General features: G+C 38.9%; 4 protein-coding genes across 4 annotated transcripts; 2 read left to right on the top strand and 2 right to left on the bottom strand.

The window, feature by feature from the left end:
* Nucleotides 1–899: 899 nt before the first annotated feature.
* Nucleotides 900–10,546, bottom strand: rnf40 (ring finger protein 40). Its single transcript, XM_072456455.1, has 19 exons — nt 10,379–10,546; nt 10,128–10,295; nt 9,607–10,030; nt 9,333–9,533; nt 8,922–9,043; nt 8,660–8,806; nt 7,698–7,772; nt 7,501–7,620; nt 7,242–7,421; nt 7,023–7,158; nt 6,818–6,939; nt 6,439–6,701; nt 5,046–5,163; nt 4,825–4,974; nt 3,576–3,788; nt 3,373–3,498; nt 2,596–2,736; nt 2,416–2,517; nt 900–1,306 (listed from the first exon to the last, which is right to left on the bottom strand). Exons 1-19 carry the CDS (start codon nt 10,514–10,516, stop codon nt 1,130–1,132), a joined length of 3,123 nt encoding a protein of 1,040 aa, XP_072312556.1. The 5' UTR covers nt 10,517–10,546; the 3' UTR covers nt 900–1,129.
* Nucleotides 10,547–11,175: 629 nt separating this feature from the next.
* On the top strand, nt 11,176–14,435 carry phkg2 (phosphorylase kinase, gamma 2 (testis)). Its single transcript, XM_072456456.1, has 10 exons — nt 11,176–11,326; nt 11,752–11,863; nt 11,942–12,117; nt 12,191–12,245; nt 12,316–12,381; nt 12,502–12,665; nt 12,742–12,832; nt 12,933–13,086; nt 13,217–13,342; nt 13,623–14,435. Exons 2-10 carry the CDS (start codon nt 11,769–11,771, stop codon nt 13,866–13,868), a joined length of 1,173 nt encoding a protein of 390 aa, XP_072312557.1. The 5' UTR covers nt 11,176–11,326; nt 11,752–11,768; the 3' UTR covers nt 13,869–14,435.
* Nucleotides 14,436–14,539: 104 nt separating this feature from the next.
* On the bottom strand, nt 14,540–15,942 carry cfap119 (cilia and flagella associated protein 119). Its single transcript, XM_072455828.1, has 9 exons — nt 15,765–15,942; nt 15,645–15,679; nt 15,495–15,560; nt 15,254–15,417; nt 15,105–15,175; nt 14,910–15,026; nt 14,758–14,821; nt 14,610–14,690; nt 14,540–14,550 (listed from the first exon to the last, which is right to left on the bottom strand). Exons 1-9 carry the CDS (start codon nt 15,780–15,782, stop codon nt 14,540–14,542), a joined length of 627 nt encoding a protein of 208 aa, XP_072311929.1. The 5' UTR covers nt 15,783–15,942.
* A 577-nt stretch (nt 15,943–16,519) lies between these two features.
* Nucleotides 16,520–20,661, top strand: LOC140369263 (uncharacterized). The gene is made up of 12 exons (XM_072456542.1): nt 16,520–16,775; nt 17,118–17,271; nt 17,342–17,545; nt 17,638–17,781; nt 17,866–18,021; nt 18,094–18,236; nt 18,552–18,713; nt 18,794–18,906; nt 18,989–19,103; nt 19,534–19,629; nt 20,123–20,294; nt 20,388–20,661. Exons 1-12 carry the CDS (start codon nt 16,734–16,736, stop codon nt 20,519–20,521), a joined length of 1,635 nt encoding a protein of 544 aa, XP_072312643.1. The 5' UTR covers nt 16,520–16,733; the 3' UTR covers nt 20,522–20,661.
* The last annotated feature ends 278 nt before the right edge of the window (nt 20,662–20,939 follow it).

Here is a 20,939-nt window from a genome sequence, read left to right as displayed (position 1 = left end):
ACAGGGTGTAGCCAGATATGCAATAACAAACTAGACTAGAGGGTGCATGTCTGTGGGGCAATCGGCTCACCTTTTAATAAAGACCACTACAAGTGTAAAGTGTTTATGGCAGGTGGTGTCTGTTGGAAGAACAACAGCCACTCCTAACTGAGCTCTGCCAACGGACTCTCTTGAAACTTTACTTAACTGATCCCAAATGCCTGATAAACTTGTTATGCATTCATTCGGTCTTTGCAGCCTAGAGATTTTTTCTGCATGTGCAACATGGTGTGAACCGCCTTTCCCACAAAGACTAACGTCAAACAGACGTTGCCCAACCTCCCTGTAAATAGTTCACATCATCGGGACAGAGGGGGACGGTTTTCATTGGCCCAATTAGCTCTGAAGCATGTTGTTGGACAGATGTTTTTGTACTCTGTGTCACGGCTAACCTTTAGGAGAGCAGGACCTGGAGCAGAGCAGAGCAGCACACTAAGGACACCCATATGAGCAGACTTTCCACTGAAGTGATTTCATCAGTAATGAGGCACTATAAGCTGCAGATGTTGTGTCCAACTCTGCAATAGTAACCATGGCAACAGGATGAACACACACTGAGGCCTGTGCCCAAGGTGATCCAAGCTCTCCCGTATGTGCTGACCGGCTGCCAAACTCTCTGACGCACGCGCTTTGTTAATGCTATAGGACAACTAAAACTCCTTGGGCCAGTGTTGCTTTGTACATTGGAAACTTGCTTTGTTTTACACACGTGGGCCTGAATTATTAACGGATGTCTTAAATACAATTTAAGTTCAACTTGGCTGTTGTTTCCAAATCAGGAAAACAAATTCAATAAAACTGTTTGAGTGGATCTGCCTTTACTTCTTGTATCATGTAATAAATGTGTAGAAATGTCTCAATATGTTACAAACAACGTTTTATTCACTACACTCTTACACAAAACGGTTCAATGTGTCACTATCAGTTTGGTCACAAATATCATTCATAGACTGGCAATGACGCGGCAAGAGAAGTCTCTCTGCAGGAACACGGGGGCACATAGGATCTGTCACGTTTGACTTTGTCTGTGCGCATTTCTACCTTTTGGTTCTTTCCACACTTTTGAAGTCACTAGTTTACCCTGTTCACTTTAGGTGATGTAGATGCGGTGAAAGTCATTAGCCCCGAAGGCACAGTTACACTTGGGGCACTTCCTCTGCCGTGTGTCGTAGCGCATCTTGAGACATTCATAGCAGAAAACATGGAAACATTTTGTGAGTACGGTCTCCTTGTCTCGCATGTTGCAGCAGGGGCATCTCAGCTTGGCCTGGGCACAAAAAGCACAACAAACACAAAGTTATGCATTAGTAAAGATCCGTCAGGCCACAGGCACAGTATTTAGGGGTGTAAAAAGTATGACGATACATCCCAAAGCACAAATGGGTTGTGATGAGAGTATTAGTGGGAGAGTTTGAGATCACCATCTGGCTTAAAGAACTGGAGTATAGAAAATAACATTAATGTCGTAAAATGACTTTAGAACTATACTGTGGGCCCCACTTGTGGTACACATGGGTAGTGCTAATTAGAGACATTTTCAAAGATTGTGAACTTGTTAAGGATGTTAACAGTGGTTCTCAAATGGTTCATCCTTTCCAGTACCACCAGTTCTAAAACAGGATTACTCGAGGTCTAATTACGGGACTAAAATTCTGATTCTGATTCTGAAAATTGGTCTGTTAAAATATGATAACACCCCTGCAGTGAGACTCACGCAGCATTCAGAATGTGTCCCCACAGGGTTTAAGTTGCATGCCAGACTGTGCTCTAAAACAGACTCTGAAAATGCAATTCAGGCCATACAAGCTAGAAATGATTAACTCTGACATTCAACATGATGGAACCAAAATTCCAAATATTGGAGCAAATGGTTCAAATATCTCTTGTAGTTTTTCTGCTTTGACTGTTCTGAGAGTTAATTAATTTTTCCCCCCAAATAATGCAGTGTTTTGTATGTACCAAGATAGGAGCCCCACAGTGTGGTCCCAGTCCCCATTTCCTACTCTGTGCAATGGTCCATCAAATAGGGACTGTTACTAGAAAAAGAGCCAGGAACTGAAAAAGGTTTCTACAGTATGAAAACCTCTATAACTAAAGAAGTTCAAACAAGAGCTGAGCCAAAGGAGGACAAAACGGTGGATAAAATGGACTCTAAATTAAGCAAACACTAGAAGTGTAGGGAACCTGACGAACCACCTGAAAGCGCTCACATGGCATTGAGAGACACAAGTTAATGTTAATAATGGATATAATTTACATTGATATAATACATGCAGGGTTACACATACAAGTCAAGACCCCTGCAGTAGAATAACATGTGCCATGCCTTTTTATTGAGTACTTTAGAGCCATGTTTGGTAAATTATTTTCTTTTACCTTATACTGGTTAATCTCCTCTTGTAAAATCTCATCCGCATCAGAGTACACCTCCACCTTCTTCTGTTTCTCCAGCTTCCGCCTCAGCCTCGACAGGTCCTCCTATTCAAAAACACACGGGACATTCATGTTAGATCTTTGCTTCTACAGTGATGCCTCTCTGGTGGAGATGCTATGTACCTGAGCACGCTTCAGGTTGCTGCTCTCCCTCTCGCGGGCCGTGCGGTTCTCTGCTACAGAAAACTGGATTTCTTTGAGCTTGGCTTGAGTGTGCTCCAGCTGCACCTTCAGGTCTTCTGCCAGCTGGGCCGCCTCCACAGCCTGCAGCAGCGCAGAGGAAACCGGACACAGTCAATTAAAATTAGTTCAGAGCAGAGATGTGGAGGTGCTACAAGAAGCTACTACGACCATCAGGCCTTTTATCATCAGTACATGCTTTGCTTTGTGGTCCAATATTAATGGTTTTCATTTTTAATGTTTTCAGTGAGAATGTATTTACTGTGCTGTTAACATAAACATCTATGACAGCCTTTTTCCACTGCAAACAATGCATTTAAGATGCTCATCTTGGCTTCCAGGCAACTATTGGTTTCACTTAAACTAAGAAGCCCCTCTCATGTGTTTCCATTTTAATGTTATTGTTAGCACGTTGTAAGCACATAACAGTATCGTTACTGAAACTACAAAAGTAAATTAACATTACGTCTCTCACAAATCTATTCCACGTCTCTATGCTCTTCAATCAGAAAGAGATGAATAGCAAATACTCAATGTATACGTTTCATCCAGGGTTGCTTAGAACCAAGGACAAAGCAGGATTATCATCAAAGACATCCCACAGGCAACTGAACACACCAAACTAAAATGGATGATATGGGCAGGTGTGACATTTGGCACCTTGTTGTTAAACTTAAAGCCATCTGGCGGTAATCTTCAGGTGAAAAATGTCTGTCTCACCTTCCTCTTGTTGAGTTCCAGCGCCTGTGTCCGCGCGGCCAGCTCCTTCTCCAGCGTGGCCAATGTGCTCTGAAGAACGCCCTCTTTCTCTTCAAGCTTCTGCACAACAAGCAGCTGTGCGTCCACCTGAGGAAATCACAAGGGTTCATTTGTTATATCAGGTGTTCCCAACATCTTCCCAACACATTGAATTTGTTCAATACCTGGGTTTTAAAAGAGAGGACTTGGTCAGCCAGCTCTTCCTTCTCCTCCTTCAGTAACTTGTAGATCTGGTTTGATTTTATTCGCTCGCTCATTAGTTTGAAGTTCGCATCGTCCTTTTCCCGTAGCTGCAGCAGTAGTCGACTGTTTTGCTCCTGCATGTCCTCAAAGGCCTGGCCTGTGACATCCATCTCACTCAACAGATTTTCTTCCTCCTGGAAACATTAGCCTTGTTGACAACATTTACAAAGTCAAAAGTCTCAAAATAAGTCATAATTAAGATTGATCATCTAAAGATTGATTGTTCCAAACATACACATTGAATAGAGGTATTAGGGAAAATATTGATTTAGCGCTTTATGGTACTACTTTTTATTTATTTTTTCATCATAAAGTAGCTTTAACTGTTCTGTCTCAACATTAATTTCATTATTCACAGTTGCATCACTGCCTTCATGTAGAACAGGCCAACCAGGTCCTGTAAACTTAAGTGGTACGAACTCATAAGAAGTAGTTTTTATTAGTTAGTTCTGGCGAGTTAAAACAATTGCAGATGTAAATTTAAGTCAAACTAATCAGCCACATCTGATCCCAATACAAATCCCACCCACTCCAGGTTAGGTTAAACGTCATTGCCGACTCAGTGATGTAGGTCACATTATACGCAACACGCACACGCACGCTACCTGAACCTCCGGTCTGTGCTTTACCCTCTGATAAATACACTGTACTGCTCAGGTTCCCAAGCATACACAACTGCATCCTATGAAGTACCCGTCTCTACTGCGTTCATCAATACTAGCCTGAATTAATGCCATTTATTTTACTCTGTAATAACGTAAGACAAATGAGATAATTAACTTGGGAACACTGGGGTTAAACTAATATAATTCATGTTAAGTGTAAATCCTAAGAAAGATCAGATTTAATGCAGCGAACGAGGGGAACAAGCAACATACTTTAGGTCACGGCCATGGGTGTGATCTACCTTTAACAAGGACAATATTTGACCTCAGTCGGATTAAAGGTTTATGTACAGAAAGATGTTATTTGTTTCATCACATTACTAAACACAAGTGAAGTGTTTCCACATTTTAGGAGGACAGCCAAGTGTGACAACTGCTGTTTATGAGCAGATGTTTTAACAAGTACAGATTACTCTCAACAATCTTCCTAGTTTCGCCCAAATAGTTGTTAGAAGTAAATTAAAGACTGAAAGAGCAAACATTGAATATATGAGACCCAATGTACTTGTTTAGTAGCAGCCAGTTTCTTCTGCAGATGCTCAATCATCTCTTCAGCCACTCGGATCTTCCTCAGGGCATCTTCATCAGCCAGCTTTTTACTCTCCTTTCTCTCCCGTTCCTCAAGTTCTCGTACCCGCATCCTTAAATCTTCCACCTAAGTTAAAAAATAAACATTAGAAACCTTTGCAAAAGATGTTTACAATAGAAGAAAGCTTCAAGACAAACCTCGGCTTTAGACTTGCGTTCAGCAGCCATCAGCTGCACTTTGTCTCTCTGCTCCTTTGGGGCAGATTTGTACATGTCCAATAAGAGTTTCATCTCTTTCTGGGACTCTTGGGCTTTTCTGAAAAATACAATACAGAACTATTCTCGGTCACATGATACGATATGATATAACTTTACAACAAAGTAAGCAAGTTCAATTAATTAAATTCATACTAAGTAAAAACAAAAAAAATATAATACATTATATTTATATAGCGCTCATAAGACGCTTCACATTGTATTATTCAGTCTCTCCACACACAAGTGTAGCCACAACTGACTTGGGACAAAAAGACGGAAGAGAGGCTCAGCTTCTCCAACCACCACAAAACCTTTAAAGCACACACCACATTCATACTAGGCACCGTGGGTGAAGTGTCTTGCCCAAGGACACAACAATAGTTTTCCTCTAGCGCCCCACTGTGGACCGAACACGAACAAGCAGGTACAGCCACAGGTAACGTGAACATGAGTGAAGCATCTCCTATGGACAGCTATAATTTAGGTTGCAAACAATTCTAGAATATTTAGTTATTAATTATCTAGAATATCCAACAGTAATGGATCTGAAAAAGTATTGTGATGCTCTACAACTTCAATTACCTCCGATTTACACCAAAGCAGTAACAGCGCACGCAGCATGCTCATAGTATTAGATTCTAATTAATTGGTTGGATAAGCGACGCCAAAAGCTATGCACTGGAAAAGCACTGTCTACACTACGTTTAGGTCAAATTAGGTAACAGGTCTAATTTTTCAGCATCAACAGAGCACCTGCTGGCTTTTAAACGTGGAAAACCCAGGAAAGAGGAACATAGTGCCAACATAAACATTTGATGCCCTTTCATAATAAGTTGTGTAAAATCATGATAGTAAAGAACATCATACATCACATCTAAGACATTTTACAAGGACAACTGAAGAAAGGAGAAGGCTTGGAAATAACAAAACTTTGAAGCCCAATGAATGCAAGCGCAGCAGCCCCCACTTGCTATTGCCAAGTAAAGTATTGTTCCTTTTGTCAAACTGTAAAAATTACAGTTCCATTTCATCCCTACTGACCCGGTCATCCGAGATTCATAAAACCATAGTTAACATTTGTATATTTTGTTTTAAGATCTACTTCATCTCAACAACATTTAATATATGCAATATGTAATATAAAACTGCTTTGGAGGAGAGTACTTTGCCCTGCAATAGTTAAATCAGTAGCTTAATTTGATGGTCTTAAAAAGGTTGTTTTCCTGCGTTTACACCAACTCAAGCCAATAGAATTAGAATCAGAGAGGACCATCCTCTTAAAGAAACAGACTGCAGCACTTTGAATGTTACAAACTGCAGATGAGTGACATACTTGAGGTCCACTCGGAGCATCTTCAGAGTGTCAGAGTTCCTCTTGAGTTCATCACTGCGTTGCCTCTCTCTTTCCCTCTCTCGTTCACGTTCTCGCTCAACCTCTCTCTCTCGTTCTCTCTCTCGAGCCCGTTGCCGCTCCAGCTCTTTCCTTCGTTCTTCCTCTTCCTCTTGGTCTTCTTCATCCTCCTTCTTGACATCAGTGCTATCAGATGTGCTTTCTTCAATGATCAGAACCCCTGTGTCGCCACTCTGACAGCGCAACTGTAAAGAGACAACATGTCAATCTAAGGTAATGACAGAAAAAATAAGCTTCAAATCGCAAATAACCTGCAAGCCAACTTAAAGTAAAATAATGTGCTTTAAATGATTTTATGCACCTTATTAATCTCCAGTTGAGTTTCCCTCAATTTCCTTTTGAAGCGCTGTACGTCACCTTTCAGTTGCATGTTGTGGTTCTGCAGGCTGCTAATTAAATGTCGCATTTCTCTGTTGATTGGACCTGACGGAAATCCAAAGATATGAGCATTCACTTAAAACTTTCATTCAATGCTCCACCACAACAGTTTGAACGGTAAAACGTACCTGCTTGTTCATTTGCGGCTAAATTCTGTTCAAACTCAATACGGAGCATCTCATATTCTTTGCGCACCTGGGCCAAGGTGTCTTCTAGCTGAATAACCTCAGTCCGCAGCTTCTTCTGAAGAGATAGCTCATCACTCTAAATAAGGGGAGCTTGTTAGAAACATCATGTGGAGGCAAATAAAAATGTTGTATTTGAAATGTTACCAATAAGAGCCCTACCTCCATGTGCTCTATCTGGCGAAGGTGAGCATTCTTTGCTGTAAGCAGAAGGGCCCGTGCCTCGTCCAACTGAGTTTTCACACCAAGAGATTCATTGTACAACAACGAAAATTGAGACTGAAGACATTTGTATTCTGTGGTCTCTTTCACAACTTCTTCTGGAATATTGCGCAAATCAATCTATAAAACAGAATGAGTGATGAAGGTAGTAATTCTGCTTCAGAAATAGTCAAATAATTTTATCATGCGTAAAATTTACTTTGAGTTTTTCACTGTTCCGAACTGCTTCTTGAAGCTCCAACTGAAGCTTCTCCAACTCTGCCATTCGGCTGTTTGCCAATTCTTGGTAGTGCTCTAGCTCTGCATTGAGACTCTCAAACTAAAAAGGAATATTTTTTTTTTAAATGTACATTTTCAGGTGCTCCATGGCTCTCTCTTAAGGGCTACGACTCTTACCTTCTGTATGTTTAGAGTGATCTGGCCTCCAGGTAATCCACCAGAGCTGCCAGTGCTACTGTATCCAGATTTAAGCTGCAAAAATAAAACCATTTAAAAATGACTTACTTAACAATTAAAGTGAGACACTACAAGGAAAACTGATTTTACATTTTGGATCAGTTTGCTCTCTCAAGACATACTTGCTCACTTGGAAACAACAAATTTGTCCATCTGCACCTATAGATGTTTTAACATTTAATTTACTCAACTTAAGCCCATTGTTTTATGGGAGTGTCTACAGAGCCACGGCGTGCGGCCGAAACTGCATGGGTTTTTTGTGCCGCGGCTCCTGAAACTGCTGGGCTTAGGGTTAGGGTTAAGGTTAGCCATGAGGCTATAAGGCTGTGCCGCGGCTCCTGAAACTGCTGGGTTATTTGACCGCGACGTGGCTCTGCAGCCACGGCCTTGTTTTATATGGGAGATTGTAACTTCAAAGGCAGCTTTCTCAAAATGCAATTTCACCATATGGCAATAAACACCCCCAGGACAGACACTAAACTTTCCAAAGCCGTACTTAAAGTTTTGAATCGTACAGAAGGATTTATCCAGTTCTAAGTATGATTTATAATTTGTATACTTCAAAGAATATTAAATATGACCAAAAATACTGAAAAAAGTCAAGTTTTTATAAAATGATTTACGTCAACAAAATCAAACTGGGCGCTATTGATTTGACATTTCTATATTTTTATTTACACTTAAAATGCTTTCAAAATGCCCATGGATTTCAGGAAAGTAATTTTGTTAAAAAACTTTCCCCTTTCAAAAAAATATAATATTTTGAGTTGAATCACATTATTGCTGCCAACATATAACTATGAAAAAACATGACATAATGAACTTACAACAAAAGTAGTTTCAAATTGTCATATTTATATTTACTCACCAGTAGCCTTAAATAAAAAAAAAAGGTCACATACCTGTTCCATTGCTTCTGCAAGATGCTTGTTAAGCTTTTGATCCCTGTTGCGCAGCTTCTCTGTGTCCCACTGTAAGTCTTCTACTGTGGTCTGCATCTCAGTCACTTTGGTCTCTGCACTGGTCACTTTATCAACTAACTCATTGTACTGCAAAATATGTGAAAAAAAACCCTTGATTTAGTGCCAACAAACAATCAACATAAAGTATACAAGTGGTATTTTTTGTCTTTCTATAAAAAAGGTATGAATTGGAGGAACCTACCTCCATTGACATTTTGTGATGTCGGCCTTGCAAATGAGTAGCGATGTCCCTCAGACGAACATATTCCTCGTGTAGCTTCTGATTTGTATTCATGATTTCAGTCCGGGTGTCGTCTTGGCAAACTGTGATGCCAAATATATACAAAACATCTCATTAGTCCTCTATATTGGCATGTGAGAGTATGTTGTATTGTAAATAAACTGAACACTATACAATTTTATAAGAAGCAAATTGTAATTATTTTTTTTGTGCTATTCAATCAGAAATTACATGGTATTTAAAACAGCACAATCATTTTAAGTTGTATTTTGTCTTTTGAAAAGTATTATGAACGATTTTAATCGAAAAGTTTAAAAGTTGATGGTTGTTATGATTGAGTGATTCAGAGGTCTTTCGTGTTTTTGCAGTTACCTTCAGTCTGAAGTTTCTTGCACATGTCATCAATATGACTGTGTAGTCTGTCAAAGACGCACACCAAGCTACCAGCAACATCTTTGCTAAATTTCATACGGCCCTGAAGATGGAGTGTCACCTCCTCCTCATTGCTGTGCTCCAATATTGTAAGGAAAGCCTTGGCATTCTCGCTCAAGGGAGGTGGGGGTGGAAGTGGATCTGAAGAGAACAAAACTAGTAACAAATGTGGCTCATTTTAGAATTGGTTGAAAAGTAATACAAAAGTCCAAACCAGTCATTTGTGGCTGTTCAATTGCAACTGATTGCTCTTCAGTTCCCTCAGGAGGAGGGGGCTGAGGCGGTGCTTCTGGGACATGATCTTCTTGGTGTTCATCTCGTGGCGGCTCTGGCTGCTCTGCAACACTCTGTCCTTCTGGCAATGGAGGCAGAGGTACAGATGCAGTTGGTGACACCATGTTGATGCAATCCTCCTCCATTGGGATTGAGTCGGGGAGCAGGGCAGAGGTTATCGCAGGGGCTGATGGGGCTGATGGGGCTGATGGGGCTGATGGGGCTGATGGGGCTGATGGGGCTGATGGGGCTGATGAGGCTGATGAGGCTGATGAGGCTGATGAGGCTGATGAGGCTGATGGGGCTGATGGGGCTGTTGGATCTGGTTCAATGCGTTTACGTAAAACATGCATGTTTTCTTCCAGCTGAAGAACAAGAACACAATTTAGTAGTGTTCATAATCAAATAATATTTTAATTAATGTGACAGTTACCAACATGTCAATACAAAGCTGTGCAGTACCTGTGACCAGTAACGATTGACAATAAGTAGTGTGGTGTCATCTGTGGCCTGTCTCTTCTCTAGTTTCTCAATTTTTTCACGGAGCTCATCCTCCATAGTCTGTCTTTGCTCCAAACGCTCACAGAGCTTTTTGTTTTTGAACTGGATAACCTTCATATCCATTTCCTCCTGTAAATTGTGAATATATGCATTGAGACCTTATATAGAATCATTGTAAAAAATATTACAGTGAGAAATAGAGCCAGACTAACCGTTGAAGAGACACCAGCAATGCGAATGGGTTCAATCAAGGTGGTAGTGGTCTTCTCCTCCTTTTTGCTTTTCTTCTCAGGTGGGCCCGGAGGGCTGTCCCCGCCCACGGGACGCTTTCCTCCCCCAGCACCTGACATTTTGACTTTGCCTGCAAGAAATAGGTTTGATCATTTAGCATGCATGAGAAATTAGTGCAAAGACATGCAGAGATAAGTTAGGTTCATTTAACATTCCTGCTTTACTGTATATGCACAAGCTATGTTTTAACTTATGAACACCTTGGATTAAATGTTAATTAATTTAGTATTCAAATGTTATTGGGATAATATATGGTTTACGAGCGTAAGCTAAAGCTAACGTTTTGCCGATTGATTCAAGTGTAAGTTATGAATTGGTCAGAAATAATGACTCCTGGTTACGTCTGAGTAACTGCTGCGTAAAAATAGATAAGGAAGACGCAACATCTCCGCAAGTTTGGATAGACAGAGTATTTTGACTAAATGTAACAGTACAAACCTTTTTCTACAGTCGACCACAGACAACGGACGTACACAGAGAGAACCGGAAATGACGCATTCTTTTTCCGCCGGTAAATCTGCTAAATTAAAACTCAATGAATGATGAATTATGTTTCATGTAAATTCTATTACTGTTCAATATATTAATTGAAATGGATCAAATAATAAAACCAATACAATCCCACGAAATTAAATTTTGGTTAAAAAAAACCATCCTTTCCAGTTTCTTCCGTTATTTGTTCAGGTTAAACTCCAGCCACAAGGCGGCATCACTGACAAACTGTGTTACAGGAATGTGCCAGAAATGTAAATAGTCCGATCTAAATGTCAAGTCGGCAAATCCTGGTGTTTTCATGACTGTTAAAGGCACCTATAGCTTCACGTCATTGCTTGCCAGCTGATGCGTCCAGGCCTTTGTGGGATTCCATTGTGAGTAGATCATTGTCATGAGTGGAAAATGCAGCTACAGAAAGGCCAAAGTCCTTTGAAGGTGTTTGATGGGTTGTGGACTTAACTATATATATAATGTATGTCACAAACAGAGTTGGTAAAACGTAAATATCTTACAATGTGCGTTGACGTAAGATAACCCGTGCGAAAATGTAGGTCTTGTAGGCATTAACACGGTAGCTTAACAGTTCGTGTAGCACTGTTGCATGTTGCTGTATTTATGATAAACCCTGCCTTCTATAGTGAAGTATTGTGTATTTAGACTTATGCTGTGTCCACTATCCACAAAGAACACATGTTTGCAATACATAAATCATATTAATTTAGAAATGCACAGAACGATTTACTGAAAGACCCAAGTCTTAACATTTTGTGTTATTTGTGTGCATTTTGTGTTGTTACAGATTTATATGCTAGCATTATGACCAAAGATATTGTTGTTGGGGATGAATTACCAGACTGGGTGGGGGCCAAAGAGTTTTACCAGAAATATGACCCTAAAGAGGTGATTGGGAGGTGAGTCCCAAAATAAATTCTAATCTGTACATCAGATCAGTCAGTTGCGTCATATCTACTTAATTCATTGTGTTTTAGGGGGGTAAGTAGTGTTGTGCGCAGATGTGTGCACAGACACACTGGGCAGGAGTTGGCCGCTAAGATCATTGAAATAACAGCAGAAAAGATGAGTGCCCAGCAGTTGGAGGAAGTGAAAGTGTCCACACTGAAGGAGATTCAAGTTCTCAACATGGTGAAAGGACACCCATCAATAAGTGAGTATAGACGTTTTGCACTTCAATATTTGTTGTATTTTCTTTACAAATAAAATCATCTGTTTGCTTTTAGTCACACTTGTGGATTCCTATGAGTCGGCAACATTCATATTTTTGGTATTTGACCTGTAAGTACAAAAAAACACCATATTATTGTAAAAGTTCATGTTAATTTTACTTATTTAAAATATATTTTAGCATGCGGCGAGGGGAGCTGTTTGACTACCTCACAGAAAAGGTTACTTTGAGTGAAAAAGAAACAAGGTTAGACAAACATGAATCTTTTTTGTCCCGTGTTCATATTTTCAGAAATGTCTATGATTGGAATAATCCACTGCAATGCTATTTAACTGAAATCATTATTTATGTGCTCATAATTGTAAGGAGTATTATGCGAGCTCTGCTTGAGGCTGTGCAGTACCTCCACTCCCTCAACATTGTCCACCGAGACCTTAAACCAGAGAACATTCTTCTCGATGATCAAGGACACATTAAACTGTCTGACTTTGGTTTCTCAGTGCAGCTACAACCAGGAGAAAAGCTTAGAGGTACGAGGACATTGTTTATAATTCCACTGTCGATTGCAGATTGTTCATGAATGATTTTGTTTTGTTTTTTAATTAGAGCTTTGTGGGACACCAGGCTATTTGGCACCTGAAATTTTGAGATGTTCAATGGATGAAATGCATCCAGGCTATGGCAAAGAGGTTGATCTGTACGTCTTATGATCTGTATTCAATCATCTCAAAAAATGTTTGAGAAAAAAAACATAAAAAATGTTTCATAGAATTTGATAAATATTTCCTTTGACTTAGTTGGGCTTGTGGTGTTATCCTCTTCACCCTCCTGGCTGGGTCTCCTCCTTTCTGGCATCGTAAACAGATGCTGATGCTGAGAATGATCATGGAGGGGCGCTATCAGTTCAGCTCTCCAGAGTGGGACGACCGGTCTGACACTGTGAAAGACTTGGTAAGGTTATTGTAAATCCTTGTTTTTTATCTGTGTTACTAGACACATTTCCATGTGTCTAGTTCTAGTAAACATGTTTGCCTTCCTTGTAATATTACATATATCTGTTGTGTTAAATATTTTGAATCAGATTTCTAGATTGCTTGTGGTGGACCCTGCAACACGTTTGACAACTGAGCAAGCTTTGGCACATTCCTTCTTCCGACTGTACCAGAAAGAAGAACTGCGAACCTTTAGCCCCAGAAAGTCTTTTAGGGTGAGAAATATCATAAATATTTGTTTCTATTGCCTGCATTTGCCAAGAAGCAATATATTGATGAAATAATATTATGCAATTTCCTGTGATTGTTTTTTAAGTGCGTGCGTGTGTGCGTGCGTGCGTATGTATAGGTTATGTGTGGGCTTTGGCATGTTTGCTTGGGGATCAATAAAGTATTTGTCTTTATAATTTATGCTGTTTCCTCAGTTTTTAGAATTGTGTTTTGGGTTCATACAGTATAAATCTATAACTTCCTCTTTGTTTTTTCCCCCCGTAGGTGTTGATAGTCTCTGTCTTGGCCTGTATTCGAATGTACAGTCGATATCGCAGGGTCCGTCCACTAACCCGGGACGTTTTGGCCAGAGACCCCTACTCCATCCGTGGTGTGCGTAAACTCATTGATGGCTGTACATTCCGGATTTATGGTCACTGGGTGAAGAAAGGCGAGCAGCAGAATCGGGCAGCTCTCTTCCAAAACACAGCTAAAATTGTGCTTTTGGGCCTAGAAGATTTTGACACCTAAACAACCTCATTCCTTATTTTAAATTTGACTACATGCATTTTGGCCATGTTCGTCTTTATCAAGTATTATTTTTAGACCGTTTTTAGAAAGACCAGTTTATTTGTTTGCCTTAATTTAAGTCTTTGTTCTGCAATTTTATCTCTGGTTATACTGTAAAATGCTTTTTTTCTCTTTTGATTTTAGTGTGTGTTAGGTCAATATGTTTTCACTGGTACATCGTCATTAACTACATTGCACAATTACTACAAAAGTAACATCAAATAATATTAACTGTTTATTGTATCCATTCTCAGTGAAAACCCTTCAAAGTACTGTGTATGGTGATATAGGGTATTACGCCAATCTAATTATTAGTATGGTATATGAGCAAACGCATTACTTGATGTAGTGAAACTAACACATACTAAGGCATGTTATTATAAAAAGACATACTTACACAAACTATAAATGGATTTACTGTTTAAAAGACTAAGAAGCACTGGTACCTTTTTCATAAATATTTGAAGAATGTGTAATTGAACCATCTATAATAATCAATTCCTTGTAATGATAATAAAGCAAAACTTCCACGCTATTTTCAATGTGTTTTTATTGGAAAGCAAAACAATTACAATTTTCCCAAAAGATAAAAGCTTTCCCCACATTTTGTAGTATTGCTTGGTCCACGTGCTCTAGTTTGAAGCTGAAAAATAATGTGACATCAAATAACATCAAAGCAAATTTTAAAATGTGTATAATTACTGTGGAATAAACACTTGCCTTGTAAGCCGTCCTCTGATTTTGTTGGGGAAAGACATAAATCTTGTGTTTCATCATTTGATTCTGCATTAAAAAAAAACATTGCATAAATAAATAAAACATAATTGTAAAAAAGTAGTGACATCAATACCTGAAGTAGCAGCAACATTCTGGTCAAGAGTGTCTAAATATGTCACAGACAAATCAAGTTTTATCTGAGATGAATAAAAAGAGAACAGGTTTGTAGTTTGACAACATGTAGTTTTATGTATAAAAACATATGTTTATGTTTCGTAATCATACCTGTGGAGTAAAAACAGACTTATAGAGTCTGTAGTGTCTCATATAACTGTTGTAGATGTATTCATAGATAGAAGTCACTTCCTCCAACTTATAAAGGTCTATGCTACACGGCGGTCGCTGTCAGAGAGTTAAAAAAATTGCTTAATAATTGGCTATTCTAAAGCTTGGATAAATAACATGGCTTGATTTACACACCCGAACTGAATGACAAAGCAAAAGCTCTTTGCAATATGTATGGCAATTTGCTATGTTGTTAAAGACTGTTTCTGCAGGAGAAAGCAAAGGACAAAATGTCAAACACCTACATTTTCTCATCAATTGTATTATTGGTAAGAATTACCTACCAACATTAACCTTGTGAATAGATATAATGATGGATAAAAGAGTAGACGTCTGCACTGGTTTGAAATGCATTTCTCTGCAATAAAGCATTGTTTGGACATAAAGGTTCAGCAGAATTCCTTGCTTTGGTCCTGAGTGGTCGATCCTGAGAACTTCACTTAAAGCACTGTGAAAAAGGATTGCTCAAACACACATACACATGGCAGAAAATATAAGTGACATTTCCAAAAATCTTTTACATACGTTTGTAACGCAGGAATAGACTGGATTTTGTTGAGCTTCTCCATTTCATGGTAGTTTATATCTGTCCTAGAAGATTTATGCACAAATGGTAAACAGCTAAATAATTTAGACTATAAGTAGTTATTGATGTAATGTTAGAACAATTCTTACCATAGCATAACTTTGGCTTTTGGTTCTTGTGGCATCTAGAAGATCAGATATGTTGAGGTTTAACAGACGATATGGTGAAGACATGAACAATTTAAATTGTTAATCACATAAAAATCCCACCTTCATTTTTATTTCCATTATTGTCTTCCTGAATATGCCAAAACAGACAATGTTACACGATCATAAAACAACTAGTTAATACTGTGCAAAATAAAAACTAGAAAATCATCCTGGACCACTTTCTGTTTGTCAGTTTCACAGTTTCCCTAGCAACGGTAGATGCATTTCCGGTTTAATTACTGCCATAATAATGGTCCAGATATTCTCGTCGATGTTGTTGTTGTTGCTTTTAATAGCGGCAGGCAGCCAACTTCAAAGGTGCATTTACCGCCATCTACTCTATTCTTTAAACTTTATACTTCCCGCCTGGGCCTCAAAGTGGACTGATCCCTCGTCAAAGTTGCGAACTCTTAGAGTGGCGGAATGTTGGTGATTGGTGACATCGTCGTCACGGCAACTGTACGAATAATGGCCGTGCATTACACAGTCACTCACGTCTAGTTCATTTTATTATGAAGGAGAACTGTAACTGAGCAGGCTCATCATCGCTGCTGCTGTATCCATGGCAACGGGATAAACGCGCAGAGTTTCCCGCTTGAGAGCAGCGCGTGTAATGCTAGCTTCTTAAGCCCACTGGGAACAAACTTCAAATGTAGATGAGTTAAGGATTTGATTTGAATTATTGTTATTTTCATGAGCGGAGCGCATGTGTCTTTCGCCTTGTCTTTTGTCTTTAAATCACAACCCTGGACAGCGCTGGTGGGACTGTGACCTGTGGCTGCTCGCTCGGTCCCATGACTGTCCAGCTCGGCCTCGTCCTGCCTCCGTGTCCACACTTTAGTGTGGTCAATGTAAGAACATTATCTCCCTCTAATCCACTTTGCCTTCTGCTACACCCGACGCAGAGTCTCCAGACAGACCAAACAGAGGCCGTGAAATGTCAGTGTTCCTTTAATCAGTCTCTTCTCATTTTCGCTTCAATATTTGTCAACTTTTACGTGAATTCTTTGACAGCGCCTCTGAAGCATCATGGAGGATACAGATTTTCGACAACAAAAACTGGAAAACCAGGTAACTAAAATCGTCCGTATGATGTACTTTGGTAGATGATGGATTGTTGATATGACTAACATTAAATCTGTCACACAAATATGATCTCATCCCGCAAAAACTACTTTGTGTAATATCTAAAAGTAGAACCAATAAGCTAATTGCAACGCTAGCTTGCTGTCAAAACCACCTGCTGCTTTTGACATTCAAGCAATGGAACACAAAATGTATGGTTCAACAAAGTAAAAGTATGTATAACTAGACTAATGTGTTTTATCAACACAATCATGTTTAACTTTTGTACTTATTCTGTTCATTAAATGGCTTATGTAAAATTATTACATTTAACTGCATTTGTTATAGAGAGCCATTCTGATAAAAAGACAGCAAAGGAAGAGGGCCGACAATCAGATGGTTGTAGCAAATTTGGAGTCGAAGCAAAAGAGGAAACAGAAAACCATATCGGACGAGACACCTCTGTTAATCCATCACTCCCTCAGTAATGCTTCCCTGACTGGTAAGTGAAGAAAATACAGTAACTGAAACATTTACTGTTGTTTAAAATACTTTTTTTGTTGTTTTTTCAGACCAAGTTGAACATGCCCATGACAACCCAGTGGACGAGATCACACTGGGTGAATGTGACGTTGCAGAAGACATGTTTTTAGAGCAGGGAACATTCAAAACAATGGACTTTGACATTGACAAAGAGCTGGAAACCAAGTGTAAAGTTGAACAGGACGTCCCAATGGAGGGCAAGAAATCCAAAAAGAAAAATGAAAAAGACAAACGTATGCTATTACAAATTACAGTGATTATTAGTTCCACTGTGAATATAGATTGTATTTTAATAGGTTCTCACGGTATTGTGTTTCATTTGTAGAAGTAGAACAAATTGAGGAAATTGAAAACGAGCAAGAGATGGGGAGAAAGACAAAGAAAACAAAAAAGAAAGCCAAACCTAAAGATTCGAAAGACTCGGATGACAGTGAAAAAACACAGAAGCCGCATAAACAGGAACGTAAAAGTATGTACACATTGTCAACAGCTGTTTCACGACAATATTCATCTCACTCGTAACTTATTCATGTTGATGGCTTCTTGGCTGTAGAGAGAAACCCAAAGGAGGATTCAGGACAAGAAGCAGACGCAGTTAGCGAAATGGCAAGTCCAAAAAACGAATGCGATGAAAGTGCTAATGAGGAAGAGAGTGAACAGCAGTGCCTTTCCTCGCGGTCGGAGAAGAGAGCAAATAAGCTTGACACATGTAAGTTTATGTTTGTAATAGCATCAATATGTCAAATAATGACATTGTAAAATACTTGATCTCGCCCTATAGCAAGGTGCCAAATAAGTGACGACAGCAAAGATGAAGACAATTCGGGAAAGGAGAAAAAAGAGAAGAAATCAAACAAAAAAGAAAAGAGTCTAGCATCACTGAACTCCAACTACAGGAGGAATTCCGATAGTGACGATGACAGAGTGAGGCATAACGTAATTTTCGCACTATAAGACACACTTAAAAGCCTTTCATTTTCTCAAAAAACAACAGTGCGCCTTATAATCCAGTGCGCCCTATATATGGATCAATTCTGGTTGTTCTTACATACCTCAAAGCGATTTTGTTTGGTTTTGTATATGAAAAATGATCAAAAACGGACCATTCATTTACAGTGCGCCTTATAATCCAGTGCGCCTTATAGTGCGGAAAGTACGGTATTCTTTTTGAATACACGTTGAACAAAATACCAGTACGTAACTCCGAGACCGAATGAAGTAAAAACGTTTATCTTTCAGACGACTTCTCCCATGTCGATGGAGGACCTGGAGAGGTTTGCGTTGCGCCCGGCTCCAAAAGAGGTGACGATACAGTGTAGAGTAACAAGAGACCGGAGAGGAATGGAGAAGGGCATGTTTCCCATGTACTACCTGCATTTAGAGAAAGAGGATGGGAAAAGGGTATGTTCTACTAGCAATATACAGTTAGTGACATTAATAAAACACGTTTATTGATACAGTAACTCATTGTCTTCACACAGGTCTTTCTAATGGCGGGAAGAAAACGAAAAAAGTGCAAAACCGCAAATTATTTGATCTCAACTGATCCAACAAATCTGTCCAGAGATACAAACAGCTACATAGGAAAGTTAAGGTATACGAATTAAGCATTGCATTGTCGTATTGTATTTTACTGTCCACGTACTGTATGACATGTTCAACTTTGCTTTCTTAAGATCTAATGCCCTGGGTACCAAATTCACAGTTTATGATGCAGGAGAAAACCCAGAGAAAAAGCCCTTTGTAAAGGAGAGTGAATCAGTGCGACAAGAACTGGCAGCAATTTGTTATGTGAGTCTAAACAGCTATATATATATTATGTCAAATAGACTTTTTATGAGCCCTTTGGCCATGTTATTGTAGTGTTCTCTTATCATTAGCATGCTCATAGTTGGATTTCGATTGATTCGTGCCTGTTTTCAACCTACTTACTTCCGATAATTGAAAGAGTAAAGTCTCATCATACATGTACAGTTCCATTTTGCAACAATATAAACACAGCTGAAATTCTGCTGCTTGCTCCGGTGAAATTTGAAATGTCACAATAAAGAGAATTTGAATGTATGTTGTTTTATGTTTTCTATGTTGTTTTATTCAATTGTATTCATTGTATTTTATTTATTTTATTTATTTTATTTTATTTTATTTTATTTTATTTTATTTTATTTTATTTTATTTTATTTTATTTTATTTTATTTTATTTTATTTTATTTATCCTCAGGAGACAAATGTGTTGGGGTTTAAGGGCCCCAGGAAAATGACTGTGATTATCCCAGGAATGATTGATGACGAAAGAGTATCCATTGCACCAAAGAATGTAAGTCTGCCGTCACCCCTACACCCACTGCACATGTCAAGCCCAAAATCCAAATTTACATCTGGGTTTACTTCAGTATTTGATCCTCGGCAGGTTTAATGCTGATTATGGCAATGAATAGAGTTTTCATTTGTTTAACAGAGATCTTGGAAGACCTGAAATAACAGAAAGATTGATTTATTGGGTAACATCAAGTAGCCAACACCAGTTTAAAAAAAATGGGATAGGTTCAAAAATTGTCTGCTTGAATGTGTAGTATTAAATAAATATAGTTATTATTTCATTGTATAATTTCAAATGTGATGATGCCATAGTCCCATCAAAATATCCTAAATGAAAATCCACAACCTCTTCATTTACACTAGTACTTTATGGCCTTTGAAGTCACTATAATAAATGCATATTGACAATAGTAATTTGTCAAATATTGTGATGTAACCTGAAGTTTTAAAGTGGATTTTTGATACAAATTGATAACATTTTGGTATTTTAGGAACTGGAAACACTGCTCACTCGCCATGTCAACCACAACACGGACCAGCTCATAACACTTATCAACAAATGCCCCAGTTGGAACGAGCAGACGCACTCGTACGTCCTCAACTTCCATGGCCGTGTCACGCAAGCTTCCGTCAAAAACTTCCAGATAATTCACCCCGACAATGGTAAGTCATACTTAAGTTTATTCATTTTCAATCCATTAAAATTCCCCGCGTTAATCATGTCTTCTTTGTGCCTCCTGCTGATGTCTGCTTCAGAGGATTACATAGTGATGCAGTTTGGCCGCGTGGCAGAGGACGTATTCTCCATGGATTACAGTTACCCAATGTGCGCACTGCAAGCTTTTGCCATCACATTGTCATCCTTTGATAGCAAGCTGGCCTGTGAGTGATGGTTTGCCTAAATGTTATTAAAATGTCTATGTTTAGTAGTATATATGTCATGCACACTAATATATGTAAAGTAAATAAAACACTTATCTACAGATCTGTCCTTGTACATCTGGTAATGTTCACCACAAGCCCTTTTCTTGAAAGGTCTTATCAGAAAATAGAAGTATACTTTGTATCAGATGCACAGGAACTGCACTAAGATGGAGATAGACAGGGCGGTTGCACAACATATGATATCAACTATGATGCAGAGTTCACATAGAGTAGAAACCATTTTAATTCTGTTAACTCAGCAGCCTCTGTAGACATTGTGGTGCAGTAAAATACTATTGGTGGTAAAACTATGGTAACTGAGGCTGCATTTAAACATGTACAGGCTTCCTGTTATAGAAGCAATATAAAAGTGCAGACATAGAA

The sequence above is a fragment of the Eucyclogobius newberryi genome, unplaced genomic scaffold (genome assembly GCF_026437365.1).
Source record: "Eucyclogobius newberryi isolate DKJ021-1_F unplaced genomic scaffold, fEucNew1.0.hap1 SCAF_20, whole genome shotgun sequence".
In the NCBI taxonomy this organism is placed as follows: domain Eukaryota; kingdom Metazoa; phylum Chordata; class Actinopteri; order Gobiiformes; family Gobiidae; genus Eucyclogobius; species Eucyclogobius newberryi.
The sequence above is the reverse complement of the archived record's forward strand: the minus strand, read 5'-3'. Positions and strand labels throughout refer to the sequence as shown.